This window comes from Dicentrarchus labrax, unplaced genomic scaffold (genome assembly GCF_905237075.1).
Source record: "Dicentrarchus labrax unplaced genomic scaffold, dlabrax2021, whole genome shotgun sequence".
In the NCBI taxonomy this organism is placed as follows: domain Eukaryota; kingdom Metazoa; phylum Chordata; class Actinopteri; family Moronidae; genus Dicentrarchus; species Dicentrarchus labrax.
In genome coordinates this window covers 4,100,449-4,118,538 of record NW_026136710.1, presented here as the reverse complement: position 1 = coordinate 4,118,538, position 18,090 = coordinate 4,100,449, and the positions used below count along the sequence as shown (strand labels likewise).

The 18,090-nt window shown below is 38.5% G+C and overlaps 2 protein-coding genes across 3 annotated transcripts in view; both read right to left on the bottom strand.

The window, feature by feature from the left end:
• Nucleotides 1–249: 249 nt before the first annotated feature.
• LOC127370276 (cytotoxic granule associated RNA binding protein TIA1) lies at nt 250–11,715 on the bottom strand. 2 transcript variants are annotated; one of them, XM_051412205.1, is made up of 12 exons: nt 11,501–11,715; nt 9,838–9,934; nt 8,443–8,541; nt 6,500–6,554; nt 5,804–5,891; nt 5,246–5,321; nt 4,984–5,089; nt 4,046–4,144; nt 3,857–3,941; nt 3,609–3,747; nt 3,314–3,465; nt 250–1,656 (listed from the first exon to the last, which is right to left on the bottom strand). In XM_051412205.1, the coding sequence occupies exons 1-12, from the start codon at nt 11,524–11,526 to the stop codon at nt 1,518–1,520; spliced, it is 1,161 nt and encodes a 386-aa protein (XP_051268165.1). In that variant the 5' UTR covers nt 11,527–11,715; the 3' UTR covers nt 250–1,517. The 2 variants fall into 2 exon arrangements, with proteins under 2 accessions (XP_051268165.1, XP_051268166.1); XM_051412206.1 differs by having other exon boundaries at nt 3,314–3,462.
• A 1,269-nt stretch (nt 11,716–12,984) lies between these two features.
• dtwd2 (DTW domain containing 2) overlaps nt 12,985–18,090 on the bottom strand; it is a 9,028-nt gene continuing 3,922 nt past the window's right edge. Inside the window, exons 3-6 of the mRNA XM_051412875.1 lie at nt 17,237–17,331; nt 16,943–17,141; nt 14,990–15,118; nt 12,985–13,942 (exon numbers count right to left, since the gene is read on the bottom strand). Of these exons, the coding sequence (XP_051268835.1) occupies nt 13,763–13,942; nt 14,990–15,118; nt 16,943–17,141; nt 17,237–17,331 (603 nt within the window). The 3' untranslated portion in view covers nt 12,985–13,762. The remainder of the gene's footprint in view (nt 13,943–14,989; nt 15,119–16,942; nt 17,142–17,236; nt 17,332–18,090) is intronic.

Below are 18,090 nucleotides of genomic sequence, written 5' to 3'. Positions count from 1 at the left end.
AAACATGTCGTCTTTATACAGATTCAGTACAGACTGTTACATAAAACAGGAAAAATTACAAAAGAAAGTGGAATGCAAAAACATAAAAACAAAAAATAAAATAAAACCCCCTTAGTATTTCAAATTTTTGTGAAAGTATTTGTGCAATATTCGTCTGCCTATAAGTAAGATAAGAGTGGCAGTAATCCCTGCAATTGGTTTTATTTGAGATATTGAAAATCTAATTTTTAAAAAATAAAAACTTGACAGTTGACAGCCAACTCCATGTTTTATAAAACAAACATAAAAAGGTCTCACATGTCACGGAAAACATCTCTTTATAAAGACAGTCCCGAAATTAAACAACAAAAAACAAAAAAAGAAAAGAAAAAAGGCAAAAGCTCTTTATACAATGTCAGCATTTTAAAGAAAGAAAATTACACTTGAAAATGACGGCGAAAGAAAAAGATGGCGTAGTCCTTTTTTCCTGTTTCAGGGGAAGAAGAAGAAGAAGAAGAAGAATTGGACGTTGTCTTGTGTGTGTAAAAGCATCAAAGTTCATGCACACACGCGAGCGCGCACACACACACACACACAGACACACACACACACACGCACATACACACACACACACACACCTCATCCACATACTGGATGCTCGATCCGTTCGGTCCGTTTCCCGGGAGACGAAGGTAAAAGGAGCGTTGAATATTTGTTTTATTAAAACTCGTGTTTGTGGCGTCCGCCGTCCCCCTCGAACCTGCCCGCCTCTTACTCAGTGATTTCCTACGTTTCACAGAATGACCTCGACAACACCCTGAGAACTCGCTTCGGACTCGTTTCACTTTAGTGAGCAGGTGGAGACCGACCAGAGCGGGGAGAGGTTTTTCAAATTGAGACAGAAAACAATAATAATAAAAACCACACCCCCCTCCTTTTTTTTCTCTCTACTGTGGACTGTTGAGTTGGTCGCCTCTTCTCCCCGTCTGATTGTTAAACATTGGTATAAAATTCTGCCCTTGCTCTTTGGCTCTGAGGGGCTGAAAACAAAAACCAAAAAGAAAAAAAAAAACCTGTTGTTTTATTATACAATTCATTAGCTGAACATTTCCTTTGCTTTTTAAACTAAAACGTGGCTGTGCTAGAAATATCTTGACACGGTCGTATAATTTACATTTTGGCCGGTTATCTGCAGGCATTACAAAAATACGCCAAACAATAAAATGGGCCCGGGGAATGCAAGGTGCATTAGCGATGGCTGTTAAAGTGTTCTGGAGTTGGGTTTTTTTTTGTTTCGTTTTATTTCTTTACACTTGCAGATTTTGGGCAGTGGGTGACGTTACGGGCCGGCAGAGTTGTTAAAAAAATGGCGTACCAGGCCTCACTAACAGAATAACTTGTGTGTGTGTGGTAACAGAGAGAGCACATCTAAAGCGCTCCTTTTCCTCCCCAGCAGAGTATCATCCTTTTTTTTTTTTTTTTTTTTTTTTAAATAGCGGCCACGAAGAGGCTCGGAGAGGCGCTACAGCGGTCGGTGATCAGTGGGTGTGGTAGCCGGCGGTGCTCATGCCGGCCTGGTTGGTTAGCACCGTCCCGTTGACGCCCTGCGCGGGCTCCACCATGCCCCCGTTGCTCACGGCGCCCACACCTGTCCATCCGGCGCCGGCGTGTAAATGACTGGAAAACAAGACAGAAACAAGTTAGCCAGGTTATTCTAGTGAAAACTAAAAGCTAAAACTAGGTGTGAAGAATCAATTTAAGCAACTGAAATTAAATAAAAACTCAACAAATGTGAGGAGGTGTTTGGTCCATCTGTTGAGAAAGGGAAGTCTACATGGAGTGTGAGTCAGCGTGTTTGTATTGTAATGTCTATTCTGAGCTTAAAAAAAACACTTCAATTAATAAAAACTAAACATGTTTAAACAATTTAAACTAAACTGAAATGAGCAAACCCACTTAAATAAACAGAATAGAAATAAAAACTAATGAAACCATAAAAGGACACAGTGATTGGAAAGCTATCAGACATCAACAAAGCTAAATGTACTCTTAAGTGGGACACGAACTGAAATCTGTTTCTCATACATACATAAACTCCTCCTAAGCACTTTGTTCAGCCATCGGACGGAAATATCTGCCATCAGCTATAAAAATAAAAAGTCTCGCTGAAAACCAGCCACAGAAATAAGAGGTGATTTCCACACAGGAGGCTGCTGATCCCTGACGATGAGTTCAACTATTTAATGATGTGTGTGGGTGAGAGGAGAGCCCCGAGGGGGGGAGGGATGGGAGGAGAGACCTTTACACTCTTAAGTTTATAAATACAATTCATCCACGTTTGCTCGCACAGGTTATTATCCTTCTGGCAGTTCGCAAACAGCTTCAGGTGGTGGAGACGGACTGTAATCGAGTTGTAATCTGGCCAAGAGAGACGAACATATCTGTCTACGCACCAGGACGCTCTGAGTTTTTGGGGTCTTTTCTTTTTCATGCAGCCTTATCTAGCTATTCTTAACAACAGTGTGTATTAAATATTAAAATTAAGGAGACGAGAAAGAGCCGATTAATTAAATTGAAAGGCAACATGTACGAGAGTGTATCCCACAGAGTGTAACTGTGGTTTATTTATATTTCTAGTAGGTAGTTTCTTATTTCACCCTTTTAATTATACTTTAATTCTCCACCTTATTTCAGTGTTTATTCAGAAACCACTTTAATCTGCTCCCCTCAGGACAAAAAGGCCCAGTTATTGTCTCTAGCAAAGCTATTTCCACTGCTCAGCACATCCCTCGCTCTCCATCGCAGCGAATGAAGCGTAAATACAGCTGCGACTGCACAAAATAGTCCAATACTCAGTTATTAAACAAGGCGGACATCCACACTGTTGCTTGTATCACAAAGCGAGTGAACGCCGTTACTAAAAGGGAAGGCAAAGGCCGCACAATAAGCATTAGCTTACGGCAAGGGCAGCCCACCTTTCAGCAACATGTCTTTAAAAACCCACCGATAAACACTGCGGCAAATGTACAAAACTAACCAAAACAAGAGATCTGCTCGTCAGCTCTTATCCTTTTTCAAATATGTGTCCATTACTGTGAGTTAGCACTAGCTGGCTAAATGCTAGCAGGCACATATGATATAGATATTTCCCCCTTAAATCTTCTGAAGAGGTCGAACCCTGCCAGCTCCCACGCTGCTATAGGGAATGTCATTAAATTTAGCCCCGTAGTTAAGACGGTAACTAGAGATAAAACAGATTTACGGAGGAGGAAGAACTTTGGAAACAACATGTTGTCGCATTCCCTCTCCCCAGCTGTTCCTCTCCGGTACTCACTTGTAGCCCTGCTGATCCCAGGTCTGCCCGTAGACTCCGTAGCTCGGCACCTGCCATCCATTGGGCACGTATTGACCAATCTGCTGCGTGTTGCTGTACCACTGACCCCACTGGCTGTAGGGCTGCGCCGCCGCAAAGCTCACCGTGTTCTGCTGACATATGGAGGAAATATTTCAGGACGCGGGGGAGTATCACATTACAGCACACCGAGGAGCTCACAGGCAAAGGGACGAGCACTGTAGCAGCCATACGTGGGGGTTTCATGTAATGTTAAGGAGGCGATTCTGGTGCATACCTGTGGCATCTGAACTTGCTGTATGGGGCTAACCATGTCTGTTGTTTCCTTGCCCCAGTAACACTTAACGACATAGCCCTCTATGGATGTGCCGTTGACAGAAACAATGGCATGAGCTGCTGCTTCATGGGAGTTGAACCTGCACACACAGAGGGAGAGAGGGGGAGAGAGAGAGGGGGAGAGAGAGAGATCTCAAGTCATCCTGCACATACGTGAGGTTAATATGCGACTGTTGAGAGTCAGCTTACCTCACGAATGAGTAGCCTTTGTCTGGGAAAACGCGGATTTCCATTATTTGGCCGAAAGGTGAGAAGGTCTGTCTCATAATTTGCTCTACAAACAAGAATAAAAAAAAAAAGTTAATATTCCATGTTTTTTTTAAAGTAGTGCTTTTAAACCTGCAGTGTAATGTTATGGAGAAAAGTAGCACGACTCACCCGTGAGACCCATCGTGACTCCCCCGCAGTAGACGGTGCAGTTGCTGGGGCTGGACTGGTTGACCACCTCATCAAAGGATAACTGCTTGGTACTGGTGGCTAAAGGGGAAAATAAGTTTAGATATTTTATAGGAAGGTGTTGAAGTCAGTTGACAGTTATAATAAAGAAACATACACCATCATTATTTATGTTCTCAGTCACAGCTGGAAAAAGGTAGTTAAGAGTTGTTGCTTATGTCATTAGTTTTACTGTTAATTGTATTTAAATTTTGATTTGATGGGGGTATTAAGAGGAAGATCAGAGGATCAACAGTTATTACGATTGATCCTGATAATATGAATTTCTGTATAGAATTTAATGGCAATCCATCCAATAGATGTTGTGCATCCCCTGAACTGAAGAGGGCTAAATATAGTCAGGAATCTCAAGGAAACACCCCCAAAAAAAGTCCTGTTTCTGGGAAATTTTGCATTAAAAAGGTGATTTTGTTTTCAGAAAATATATCTGACTTTGTCTTAATGAGATATTACAGTTAATATTGAGCTCGATTCAACCAGTAACAATGGTTTGTATAATATCCCAGCAGAGGAACGAGAGTTCCCAGTGTTGGAAATGAAGCAGCTGTTTAGTTTTTTCATTGTTTTAATAAAAAAATTGCTAAAAATAAGAAGCTTCTGGTGCTTTCATGAAGATGAAGTCACTTATTTTTTATTATGTTTGAAGAAAATGTGTCTTACTGTAAGTTTTTAGATTAAAAAAAAGGGTAAAGATTCTTGAATTCAGCTCAATAAGGTGCACAACTTGATTAAATTTGGGGCATTTTTTCCAGTTTTAAGCCCCATTAATGTCGTTCAGTAGCTATATTTTCAAGTAAAACCGATTTTTTTTGCTCAATACAAGAAGAATTGTGTTTTTTTTTTACAGTGTGTTAACTTACTTTCATTTGTAGTTTTAGGAGCAGGCTTCCTTGTGGCCCAGTTGGTCCTGATCTGCCTCCCTCCCAACCACTGTCCTCCCATCTGCTGTATGGCGTTCTCCGCATCCTGATTATAAACAAGAGCAAACACACAAACACTCCTGAGTCACCAAACAAAAAAAAAAAAAAACACCACCTCTCTATAAACCCTGGTTTTCAACAATCAGAACCTACTAATGTTTTCTGTGTCCTCTAACACACGGCCCTTTATTGGCACACTTACCCATTTGTTGAAGAAGGAGACAAAGCCATAGCCTTTAGATTTACCTGTGGCCATGTCTTTCACCACTCGACAATCCCTACGGACAAACATAAACACGCAGTCAGTCGAGGATTTCATATTATTAAGAAAGTACCTCGATGATAATGTTTAATTTATCGTTTAACTGGAGATTAAAAGGTGCATATATGCTGCATGGTAGCGTTATTTTATGTTATACAACAGGATGATTTCATGGAATTAAATGCAAAGTATTTTGTGTGAATCTAAAGCCAGATATATCCTCTTCCTCTGAGCTATAGAGCTTTATTGTTTATTAAAAGCACATCAGTGAGCCACACTGTTGCACTGGGTTCATTAACATGAACACACACACTGTAGTTTGTTTTAAACACAATCCTGCTGCCACAAATACGCACTATAGCACCAAATGTGGATTAATCCGCCTCTAAAAGTAGTCCTCAATAAAAGGCAGCATGTACTAGGCTGCAGGTTTCGGTCTTTTCAAAATAAAATACACAATTAAAACAGACTAATAGCGATCACGTGTAAAACACTTACGATATTTTCCCAAACGGAGCAAAAGCTGCTTTTATGTCATCTGTGGTAATTTCAGGACTTAGATCTCCAACAAAGACATGGAAGTGACCTAAAATAAAAACACACACACATTCACTTTAATACAAAACAATAATTTAACACAATAAAAACGATTAAAAAAAATAATAAAACCTTCCCTAACTGATGCTTTCCTTTATCCTTTAAACATTTTACTGGTTTTAATGAAACAAGGGTCATACACTTCACTCTTAATACTACTTGCTTATTTATTTAGTATTTTATCTGTTCTTATAGTAGTAGAACACACACACACACACACACACCCCTAATAAAGTCTCAGTACAATCAGTTCTGTGTGCGGTGGCTCATTCTGATCTATATGTAAATTTATATATTCATGTAAATACCTGTCTACAACCTGTTCTCAATACATTTACTACCTTACTGCACAACCTCTTTACACATTTATAGTCCTACATATCAACTAAAACTGCACTATTTCCTGTCTTAGAGGCTAAATTTGCTTCTTCTTTCTTATACTTATTTGCATGAGCAATGTCGTTTTGTTCCCTAATGTTACGTATATAGTATTGTATCTGGACAACATTATAATAAATTCTACCTTTAACCTCGAAGGGAGGAACCATTTTCCGAGCATAAACTACGCTAAACCTTGAGATAATTGATAATACTTACTGCTTGTGTCTTTCTTTTGGCTGGTTGGCGTCGTGGCCCAGTTGACCTTGACCTCCTGCAAGAGAGACAGTTGCAGAGAGCGAGGAAGAGGACAAAGGTGAGAAGTGAAGGTACGAATGCAGAAGAGAGGAAGGTGCTTTTTCTTTGATTAGAGGTTTTGTCACACACCAGTTTTACTTAGGTTATATTTTGTGATTGAGAACTTTTTCTTTTTTTTTTAATAAGGTGGTCTCTTGGGTTCAAGTACAAATGTATTTATCCATTGTTATTATCTAATTTTACATACCTTTGCATTAATTAATTAAAAAAAAAAAAACAGTAAAATACAGTGGAGAATATATAAAAAGGGATATCAAGATTTCACCTTCATAATCAGGAACATTTCAGTCTCAGTCTAGTAAAAAATTTGGAGCAAAACTGTAGGAAGTAAGGTCCAAATAACAAGGGACTTACAAACAAGTGATTTTTACGAACTTGTTATACTCCTCAAATGGTCCTTCAATACCTGTTGAGGATAAAATATTTTCAACTGAATGTATTTTCTCTCCAAGTTTGCTCTTATGTGGATTCTATGTGGAAATAACTTTGCAAAAGAGAACACATAGCAGTAAAAAAGATGTAGGGCCACAGAAGAGCATCAATTAAAAATAAAAAAAAAGTTACACGTAGCAATGATTACACAGCAGGGCCATGTTAAATCAATTCATACACAGATGGCAAAACTCACTCAAGGAAAAACTCTTAATTAAAAGCAGAGACAGCATGGCGAGCGACAGTGACAATATAGAAACAACCCAAACATCACTTTGTTTACACCCTAATAGGTATGTTATCTAATACAGAAAAAGACGGCAAAAATATGGCATTTAAAGTGTATTAAGTTCAATATTTGTTGTATCAGTTCGCACTATTACAACTAAACCTGGAAAGTCAGTTCATCGGGGCTTTAATTACATATTTTTTCAAATGTCTAAAATCTAAAAAACTACTTCTGATAATAGATTTCAAATTATGTTTAAGTATAAATGCAAAGAAACTGGTTCCAGTTTCTCTAAAATAGGGAATATTTGCTGTTTTTCTATCATATTTAACTAAATATTCTTGATTTCTTAAACTGTTGGTCGGACAAAATAAGACACCTGAATATGCCACCGGGTCTTTTTCACTATTTTATACCTCAAAACAATCAGTAATCCTAATGATTGCTGGCTTCAGTTGATTTCAAAAGGCCCTAGAGTGCAAAACTTTTATTAAACAATTATATTGTTACACACATCAGATATTGTGCAGTGATGAAAAATAAACATTACTGAAATATTCATAGCTTCAGTTTCTGTGGGAAACATGAGAAAAGGTCTAAATTCAATCATAAATTATCAATATTTAATCAACTGAACTGAACCCTTTGTAGAGGAATGAAAACAAAAGCAAAAGACACTTTCACAATCTTTTTAGGCTACTTTTGAGAGGGACTAAAAACACATAAATAAGTCCAAACACACACTAACAATCTAGTAATCTGATGGCTTTTGTGTTTTGAATCCAGGCCAAATCAACTTGATGGAGTAGCTACTGACATGTGTTAATACCAAGAGAAAGCACGACACCGGGAAACAAGTACAAACAAAAACCCAAAAGCTCACATAGTTGAGTACTCAGACGTTAGGTTTTTTTTTTTTTTTTTTTCCCTGGATACTTCACAGCAGTGAGGTTACAGAGTTCAGTGTCTGGTTGTTCCCACCCTGGTCATTTCAGACTGTGCACAGAAAGAATAAAGTGCACGGGGGAATAAAACAAATGAAATGAAGTGGAGCAGGAAGATACGGTTTTTAACAAGATACAAGTTGTTGGTTTTTCTTTCTCCCCCTCCAGCCGCTTCATTTGAACCCTGCCCACCCAAGCCTTGCCCTCAGTTGACTCACCCAGGAGATATGATTGCTTACCTTACCCAGAATTTTCCGACCATTCATGGCTGCAATTGTGGCAGTGGCATGTCTATGCTCATAGAACTCCACAAAGCAGTACGGATCATGACCTGCTGTCTGGAGTGGACGGGAAATACAAATATTAGTCCAACTGAAACCACATTTAGTCCACAACATAACATCAACGTGTGTGTTAATAGTTTATTGTTAAAGGAAAAAAAAGGAAGAAAAAGGGGGGAGGGAATTTGTGGAAAACATCAGGAATGCCGTCTGCGTTTTGATTGACAGGCAGGCTGCAAGAGTGCCGGCGTTATACCGCAGGGGCGCGAGAGGCAAAGCAAATAAGCTGTAGTCTACATGTCACGGACAAACGGCGTCTTGTTAGTGCAACTGAAGAGCAAGAACCACACCGGCGTCGAACCGGATCCAAGCGACACGTTTACATGCCTTTTAATAAGCAGCTAAAGAGCACTTCAATGGTTCAGGGAAAGACGTTTGTTGGTGTTTATAAGTTATATAAAAAGGAGGAGACTTTAGCAGGAAAGCTAATGTGGCTGACGTTACCGCTTTATGTAAGATGCGATGGGCTGGATCGAACTACGGTCTCCATTAGGACTGTTTGTGGTGAAGAAATTTCCCTTTGAGGATTTAAGGTGGCTCAACACTTATTGTTAATTATTACAGCAGGTTTCTTCTCAGTACCTGTTTGTACTACTCTTCCTCCACTTGCCTCCTGTTAACTGTTGACTTTAAGTTGAATGAAAAATCTCATTGGACCGAAACAATGGCACGCTGCGGGACGCAAACGGCACAGTTGAGGTGAATTGGGATGGTAAGCAAGACTGCTGGTGTTTCCAGAGCGAGCGAGGCCGAAGCTACGTCACTTTCTCCATCTATTATCGCAACAGCCTCCACCTACGTACGTGGATACAGGAACTTCCGTTAAATTAACGCAAATAGGGGGCGCCATCATGAAACCAAAAATTATAATAATATAAATTTTAATAAAAGAGGACACCGGAGTAGTGATTTACAGAGCTAAAAAAAATGCTATTTAATTTCAGTCGTACTGTAATTCACTGTCGCTATTATACAACCCGAAGTACATATAATGATGTCATCATTTAGCATTAAAATGGGAGGCTGCAATAACACTATAATACTTCAATGTAAAAATAGTTGTGGCTTAACAAGACGAGACATCCGCAGAGATGAGTAAGCGACAAAATGGGATCACAACGTTCGGATACGAGGTGTTTATGTACGAGTTCTCAAAGGGAAAACTGCTGTTGTCCTTGAGGTTTAACGCCAAACGGGAATGTTGTGTTGTAGCCAAAGCATCTCTTCGGCCTTAAAAAAGAAAAAGGGGGGGAAGCATCGACACAGAGTGAGAAAGATGACAAACCGACTTACATCTACTATCATTTTACAGCTCTTGCAGGGTCCAATTTGGCCAAACAACTCCAAGATGAGGGCCTCTGTCACGTCCCTGGACAGATTCCCCACATACCTGGATGGGAAAAGTGGACAGAAGACACAAGACGGGACTAATTACTGCTTTGTGATGTGCTGAAGCAGCCAACATCCAGCCCTGTGACTGGTTGACTAGTTCCTGAGACACTCGATCAGCAGGATCTGATTGGGTTAGGCTGTTAGATTGTTTTCATTTACACACACATGCCTGTGCACATGGCTTACGGGGTGGTTGCCTCGCTTGTGTTTTGTCTTTTAAAGTGCGAGTAGAGTACCTGGTCTCGTTTATCTTAATTGTTCGCCTCTTCAAAATAAAAGGCTTTACCTGTCTGATAATGACGCTTCCCTTTCCTGTAGGGTTTTTGGGTTGTAAAAAAACACACACAAAAGCATATTTATGCAACTTTTAAGACATTTCAACCCTCCTCCTCCTCCTCTCTTTAATCTCCCTATAATATAACCTGCTGCTGTTGTCTGGCAGTGTTGCTAAAATAGACTATAACGGACTCCAACGGGGACTTTTTACCATAAAGAGCCCATAAAAATGTGTTTAAATGCCAAAATCTCACACAAAAACACAAAAACAATAAAAACAAATAGATACCAGCTCTCAGGAATATGCAGATTTCCAAATCCCCCTTCATGAGTCATGTAAATTGAAATGTCCAGACAGCTCTGTCGCCTGTATTTAATAATAAGCTCTTCAGCTAAACATAGGGTGCAGCAAGGGACAACTCGCTAACATTATTACCTTATCCTTACATCACTGCTGGCTCTAAATAGATTTAAGTTAATCTTAACCTGGTAACAAAAATAACTCGTTTTTTAAAATTAGCATATATTAACATTCAGTTACTGGTATCAGAAATTCATACAAATAAGGAATCAATGCCGTCCTTTGAACTATTATTATTATTTAATTGAATATTATTAATTATACTTGTTTATTATGAATTATTTTCCAGCGGAATTTTACTATATTTCGTTTGAACTGCATATTTCTGTTTCTCGATGCTTAAATAAAAGGTTTAATTAAATAATTGATTGATTAATATCGTTAGGCTTTTTTTTTTGCAATCATTCTATCGCGAGTAACGTTAATTTAGCGATGGCACACCAGACTCCATAGAAAAAACAGGCAATTTAGTGTCCTCCTGCTCATCGTCAGACATACTTGCGGTGCAAAGCGATGTCTGATACATTACGGCTAATAAATACAAGTCCCTATTTAATTCGGCACACACAAAACACGCACAGTAGCTTTTAAATCAAACACAAATACAACTTTAACACCGGTAAAAAAACGATGCGAAGCGACGCGTTCATTTGAGATTCTTCTGGAATTAGCTCGCTGGCTAACGAGCCGAAATTGCCCAGAGAAAGGAGCTACATGTATTTCAGCTTTTAAATGAAACCGCGTTAGTTAGGCTCATCGAAACCCGGCGCAGAAGCACACACAATTATTGTATTTGAACAGAAATAGAAGGTACAATCCCTCCACGCCGGAGAAAAGGAGCGTTTTGGTCGCTGGAGAGTAGTCCGGGATCATAAACTGACTGTTAGCGGCGAGCTAACGGTAACGCAGACACACACACACACTTACAGGGTTTTGGGCTGGTCATCGTCCATTCTGTGTCACTTGCTGGCCGAGAACAAGTCGCAACCCTGAGAGCAAATCCACGACTGTCGCGGGCAGCTGCCTGTGACACCGTCGAGTTATTTTATTGCGCAGTATGAACAGATTTACCACCGCCGCTAGCTCCACAGTGAACAATGGGTAGCCGACAAAGATGGCGGAGCGACCGGGGGCCGACACGAAACACGCATGCGCAGTAGTTCAACCAGAGGCTAACTTGTAGGCTTTATTACAAAAACAACTGCCGGCTGAAAAAATTCATTTAAGTTTATTTATTTATTTACATTTTTCTTTAAAGAATGTGAGCTGTGATTGACAGCGAGTGAGTGTGCTGCTTTTAATGTATTTTTTTTTTTTTTTTTTAAATTGTTTACATGCCTTAAGGGGGAGTAATAGATTACATGTAGCTGAGTTACGTAATCAGGATACAACAACAACATAGGTAACTGTAATCTATTACAGTAACAAAAAGAGGAAGTATGTAATCAGATTAGTTACATTTAGGGAACATTTTGAATTATTTGGCAGGATTAAACTTTTAAAATACATTTTTTATGCTATTTCTTTTATTTTTTAATCTTTTTAATGGTTAAATTGCTCTTTTGTCTTCTAAATTACACTTTAATCAATACCTTTTGTTGACATTTATTTTCTCTTGTTTTTATTTACACACTTGTAATCCAAAAGTAACAGAAAGTTACTTAAATATTGTGATTCTTGGATGAGGTTACTGACTACATTACCCTGATTATTTCCTATTTCCTTATTTATTTTTTGTACTTGCACTGTGTTGTTTACTCACAACTGCCATTTTGTAATCAGGATGATACACATAATGTAATCTGATACGACTAATCAACTGTTTTGTGTCTCAATTACATAGAAGGATTATTAAGAATTATATTTAAGACATGAAACGTATAAACATATGGCGTGTCAGACTGTTTCCAGCCTTCCAGACTCATCACCATTTGTAATATCAGAGTCCCAGAGCTCCTCTGTAGCAAATTGTTCTTTATAGGAGGTAAATTCTGTACATCTTATTAATTAAAGCTGTAATTTGACCCTTAAACTCATGACAAAGTTAAAAAGTAGTGGACTCCGTCACTCCATCATCGCTTTACCGGCCTGTTTTACAATTAATGAGCTCGAGTTAAATCACATTTTCTTTTGCATATTTAAATCCTTTAATTCAGTTCTCAGCATCTGAAAAGGCAAATTCAACACTTGCAAGAGACCTATAATACCTTATTAGACCTTATTGAGATATTATTTATGGACCATGTGCAGATTCACTTAAATTTCTTTATGTAATATCTAATTACTGTACAATTACTTGTGGGCCTGCATTTAAATATTTAAAAACATTACAGCTAAAATGTACCTTACTGTATATTAAGGAGCTTACATGTATGGTGTGCGTCTCGTAGTTTCATTAAGTATCACATAGGTTTTAGAGTAATTTTTTATTTTTTAACACGTCTGAATGAAGATTTTCGTTCATTTAAAAAACATCAGTGGAATCAGCCCTTTACTGTAAAACCAGATAAGTTCATTCAACAACAAAAGAAAATTGTTGAAACCAATAACATCGAAACATTTTACTTAATTTTGTAGATTAAAAAAACATTCGTGCTCAATTAGCTTTGGTAATTTACGTGACACTGACATAACATTTTTATTTGTACTGTGATAACAAAATACAGAGTAAAAAGTCAGGAATGTTTCTTTAACTTATGAAACTAAGTTAGTGTCACTTAAAATTAAAAGTAAAAGCTGCTTAATAAAGAATATTTTTAAACTTACAAAACTGAGATTGTGTTACTTAAAATGTAGTTAAAATAACTTATCGTATTACAGTTTTCCAGATGTAATAACCACATGAAGTCAATCACAACAGAACCACCACAGTGTTTATAAAGTGCAGGAGGAGGAACGATGTAAACTGCTTTTAAAACAATAAACAAAATAAAAACCTGATTTATTGGTCACACCATGACACTTAAACATGTCCTTAATTTATTTTAAATTAATGACAAATACATAAATTACAATAATCTAAAAACAGAAGAAAAAAAGACAACAACTCCCTAGTAAGTCCAGTGGTTTCCCTTCCTTCCTGCGCCCTGATGCGGCGGTGGTGGCGGCGTGCTGCTCTGACGATTCAGTCCTGTGCAGCGCGGACAGCAGAGATGAGTCGAGCCCCAGTTTCTCCACTCAGTCGCTCCCTCATCTCGGGCAGATGTTGTGGTCGGTGACGAGTTTCTCCATCCTCTTTATCTTGCGTTTGTTCTTGGGCATCGGTTTGTCGTACATGCCGTTCTTCAGTAGATGCTCTTTGCTGTGATGAATCTGGGCGCCGTGCTGCAGCTGGAAGGAGCACAGGGCCTTCAGGGGCCTCAGCAGAACCTGGACATAGATGGACAAAAGGGAAGAGGGATTAAAAATACAAGATATATTCTACTTTATATATATATATATATATTTATTCTACGGCAACGTCTGAGTGGTCAGGTATTCTTAAGAAGTAATTTTCCAGGAGCTTTTCTTGACTATTCAAGACAACATTTGCTCACAAACGATCCCCCCTACTAGTCCTTTAAAGTTTAAGAAAAGTAAATGAAATTGTTATTTTTTTTAAAGCTTAGGTTATTATTCAAGATATAAACTCTGTCGACCTCCACTGCCTGCTGAACAGCCTCGTCCTGCATTAGAAACAAAACGACCAAGCTTTACGGGGAAAGAAACACCGAATTCGTCAAAAGAAAAAAAGTATTTATAATTAAATTTATATTATTAGAATAATAAGTGTAAAACATTTACACAGTTATCAGGAAATAATCTGCTCAAAACGAATCAAAATCGCTTTTTTCCTCCCAGTTCTTACTGTTATTGTTTGAATATAATATTAAATATCCATAAAATATGTCACAGTCAGTTTACTCAATAATAGAAAAGGTTCTGAAAAGAAAAAGGTTGGGAACCACTGATATAATGTACCAGTAAGCCTATTATTGACTTAAAGGTTAATGTAGGCAAAAATACAATAAACATGTTTCAGGACAATATGGATTATTTCCAGGCTATTTGATCACTTCAATCAGTTACCAGGTTTTCCAGGATACATGGGAACTCTGAATATGACTTTACTGATTTCACACTTCTGTAATGTTAAAGCTGCTTTAATTAACAATAGATTAAATTACAACATATTTTGTCGTTAAGCCTGCGCCCTTACTGTTTAGGTTCAGTGTTACGGCTCTCATCAGCCTCATTTCCAGACACAGGCAGCTGACAAACCCACTGAGCAACACCAGACAGCACCAACCAGCAGACAGACACAGTTTAGCAGCTAGCTGCTGATAATAATACAGCCGAGTGTTGTTTCTGCTGGCCAAAAATATCTGTTACTGCTAATTTAATGGCACAATAATGGTAATTATTTCACTACGTCACCTCTTGGATGTCGTCATTCTGCTCCAGGATGGAGAGGGCGACAGCAGCACATTCCAGCGTGGACAGACAGATGTTGGAGGGTTGCGTGCGGATCACATACTGACTGGACAGAGTCCGGTTGAGCTGGACCTGGTAAACCAAAGCACAGGTGATGAGCAGTATGAAATTAAAGTTACAATCCTTTATTACATTTCTTTAAATCAACGTCATTTATTATAAACCATTCCTGTGCTGGATTCAAACTGCCTTCACGTGCACGAGGGATTCACAGAGGACGAGGCGAGCATGTTTAATCCAGCTTTACTGTTTTTAATTAGTCTAATTGATATCAGCCTGGCTGTTGACTCTCCTAACAGCCGTATCAGAGCTGCGTTACATTACTGCCAGTGCAAACAGAACATTTCCAACTCCTGCTGCTTCACATTAAAAAATGAACTTGTGAAAATGACTTGTGAAACAACAGCCGGCTAGAATTGTAAAGCAGTTTTAGAAACACAGCTTATTTTAGTGACAGATTTTAGAGCTACTGGAACTGTTTTAAATACTGGAGGAAGTAGTGGAACAACACATGACACCTTAAGCTTCTCAGCATGGAAGCTGTGCCCTGAATACTTCTTACTTTGTGTCCTCTATGTTCTCTTGCTGAGTTTTATTTATTTTAAAGGCCCCAAACTAGGGACAGGCGTTGGGAATTAGCTTAGGCTATAAATGCTGTGGTGTGTGGTCCTCTACAATAAAATAAACTAATCAGTTAATTATAAGCTGATATTCTGCTGTATTTCTGACATAAAAAAAGCTACTAAAAGTGTTTTTCTGTAGTATTGAACCTCATTTGTTGTTACCACTAGTACAAACAGGATTTAAAGCTCAAGAATAACAACTTTAGGTTAGAATTGTACCTCGCACACATATAAAATCAGCTCTGAAGGGTTTGCTAAAGCATCTCCACTCTAACCCTGTGGTTTCTGGTCATGTGTGAAGTTTCAAAGCTATTTGGTCTCTTATTGTGGAAGAACTCTGTTATTTTATGTGCCTCCTTCTAGGTCTGCCAGATACACTAAAAATATCAAAACATAAGAGGTTATTCAATCTGCTGACTTTTGCCGGCAGCAAGTACATTTTGCTCTTTTGGATCGAGGATGTTACTGAAAGAAAAAAGGTTGTGACATGATCTTATAATGAACTCCCAAAGAACACATCTCACATATGCTTCAATCCTCTTCTACGAAACCTGTAACCTGTGTTTGTTTGCATATTTCTTTACTTATTTCTATTTTTCTGTGGTAGGAGGCTGGTGAGGATTGTTCTAACACACTCATTTAACTTGTCATATCATGTCTGAGCAATAAATATATTCTTCTTCCTCAAAAACAAAAACAGAATTATAACTTTAGGAGTAAGAAAAACAAAGTGTAGTTAAAATAGATGCATGAAAGCAGCATTGAAACCACTGAAGAGGAATCTGCACTGGTCATTAAACTGTAACGAGAGATTAAATATTGAAATATAATGTCCACGTAACGTTCAGTCTTCCGAACTATAATTTACAGTTTATATAAAACACCAAAGAATATTAGGACAACGAGAGGGAAGAGATGAGTGCAAAGTGTTCACTCTCCCACATTTAAAGAGATATTTTGTTTTAATTAGTCATATCACGTGGGTGAGGCAGCTTTCCCACCAGTGGGTGTAATGGGAGAGTTTATACCGTCTCGGGTGCACAGGGCCACTCTTCTCCGTTCCAGCAAGGTTTTGTGATTGAGGCTCATAAATTCGGACTATTTTAAACATTTACAGTAAATCCAGCCAAGAATATCTGTAAATTGGCCTTTATGACACAATTGAGGGCAGAAATGTGTTTATTCTCTTCATCTTATTGACTGAATTAACTTCCTGTTCTCTCCACGTCTGACCTCGTCCCCTTTTAAAATGCGATAACACACTTCTACACACCTGTTTCGGCAGGTGGAACAGGCTGTTTTTGAGGAACATGTTCTTGGCCTGGCTCCAGGTGCCGTCTATGATGATCACATTATGTTTCACACTGCCCACTTCCTGGTATTGCACTAACTCCTCCAGGTTTTGGGATTTGGGGCCCGGGTACAGGATCAGCGTTCTGCTGTCCCGACATACGGCAGCCAGCTCCGGGTGCCTGAGAGAGGAGACGAAAACAAAACATATTTAAAAAGGTTGAAAATTGTTTTATTTTATTTAAAAATCAGTGCGCTGACAGGAAATATGACTTACTTCTCCTCGTTGAATCTCCTTCCAACTATGACGTTGCATTTTCCTTGTGGCAAACAAGCAGCAAGTAGAGGAACTGTGCGAAGTACTCTGCTCTCCTGAAAGAACACCAGAGGTTAGAATACCTGATCACCTCCATGATGACGGTCATTAGCTGCCACGATTGATTATTAGTACAGATGTGCATACAGTGTACATTTGCAGGAGCATTTTAACATTTGGTTTTAGACGTCGGAGGCACAATGTTGGGCAAAAATACCGTTACAGCTCTAACAGTGAGTTTGAAAACATGTCAGAGGTTCCTGACTTTCTGTAACAAATTAAATGTTGTTATAAAAGTGGCTTAAAATATCTCCAAACAGCCGACCTGCTCAAGTAAAAGGGATATTTATGTTTACTTATACAGCCTATTATGTAGAGACTCCTGTCAATCTAACCTCCAGTAGTTAAAAACTAAAATTTGATGCAATTAATATAACATTACATAATAAAATTGGTCTCTGTGCTTTCCATAAGAATAATAAGTGAGGGCTAAATGTCTGAAATGAGGTCAATCTGAGCACAAAAACAAAATAAAAAAAGCTTTGAATGATATTTGAGGGTGTTTTTTGAGTAATGTATTATCGTTTATCACTCAGTTTCCATTATCACAATAATCCTGAATATCCTCACATGGCTTGATCTGAAAAAGCTCTCTAGCTCGCCAGCTGCAGTCCTGTATTGATTTCCTGATTTATTTTGAACAACAAGGGGACCAGGGGGCAAAAATAAAAGATCAGGGAGATGAGGTGCCCATCTCTAATGCAATAAATATATGAAAATAAAATATATTTTCACGATTATCCCATTAATATCGT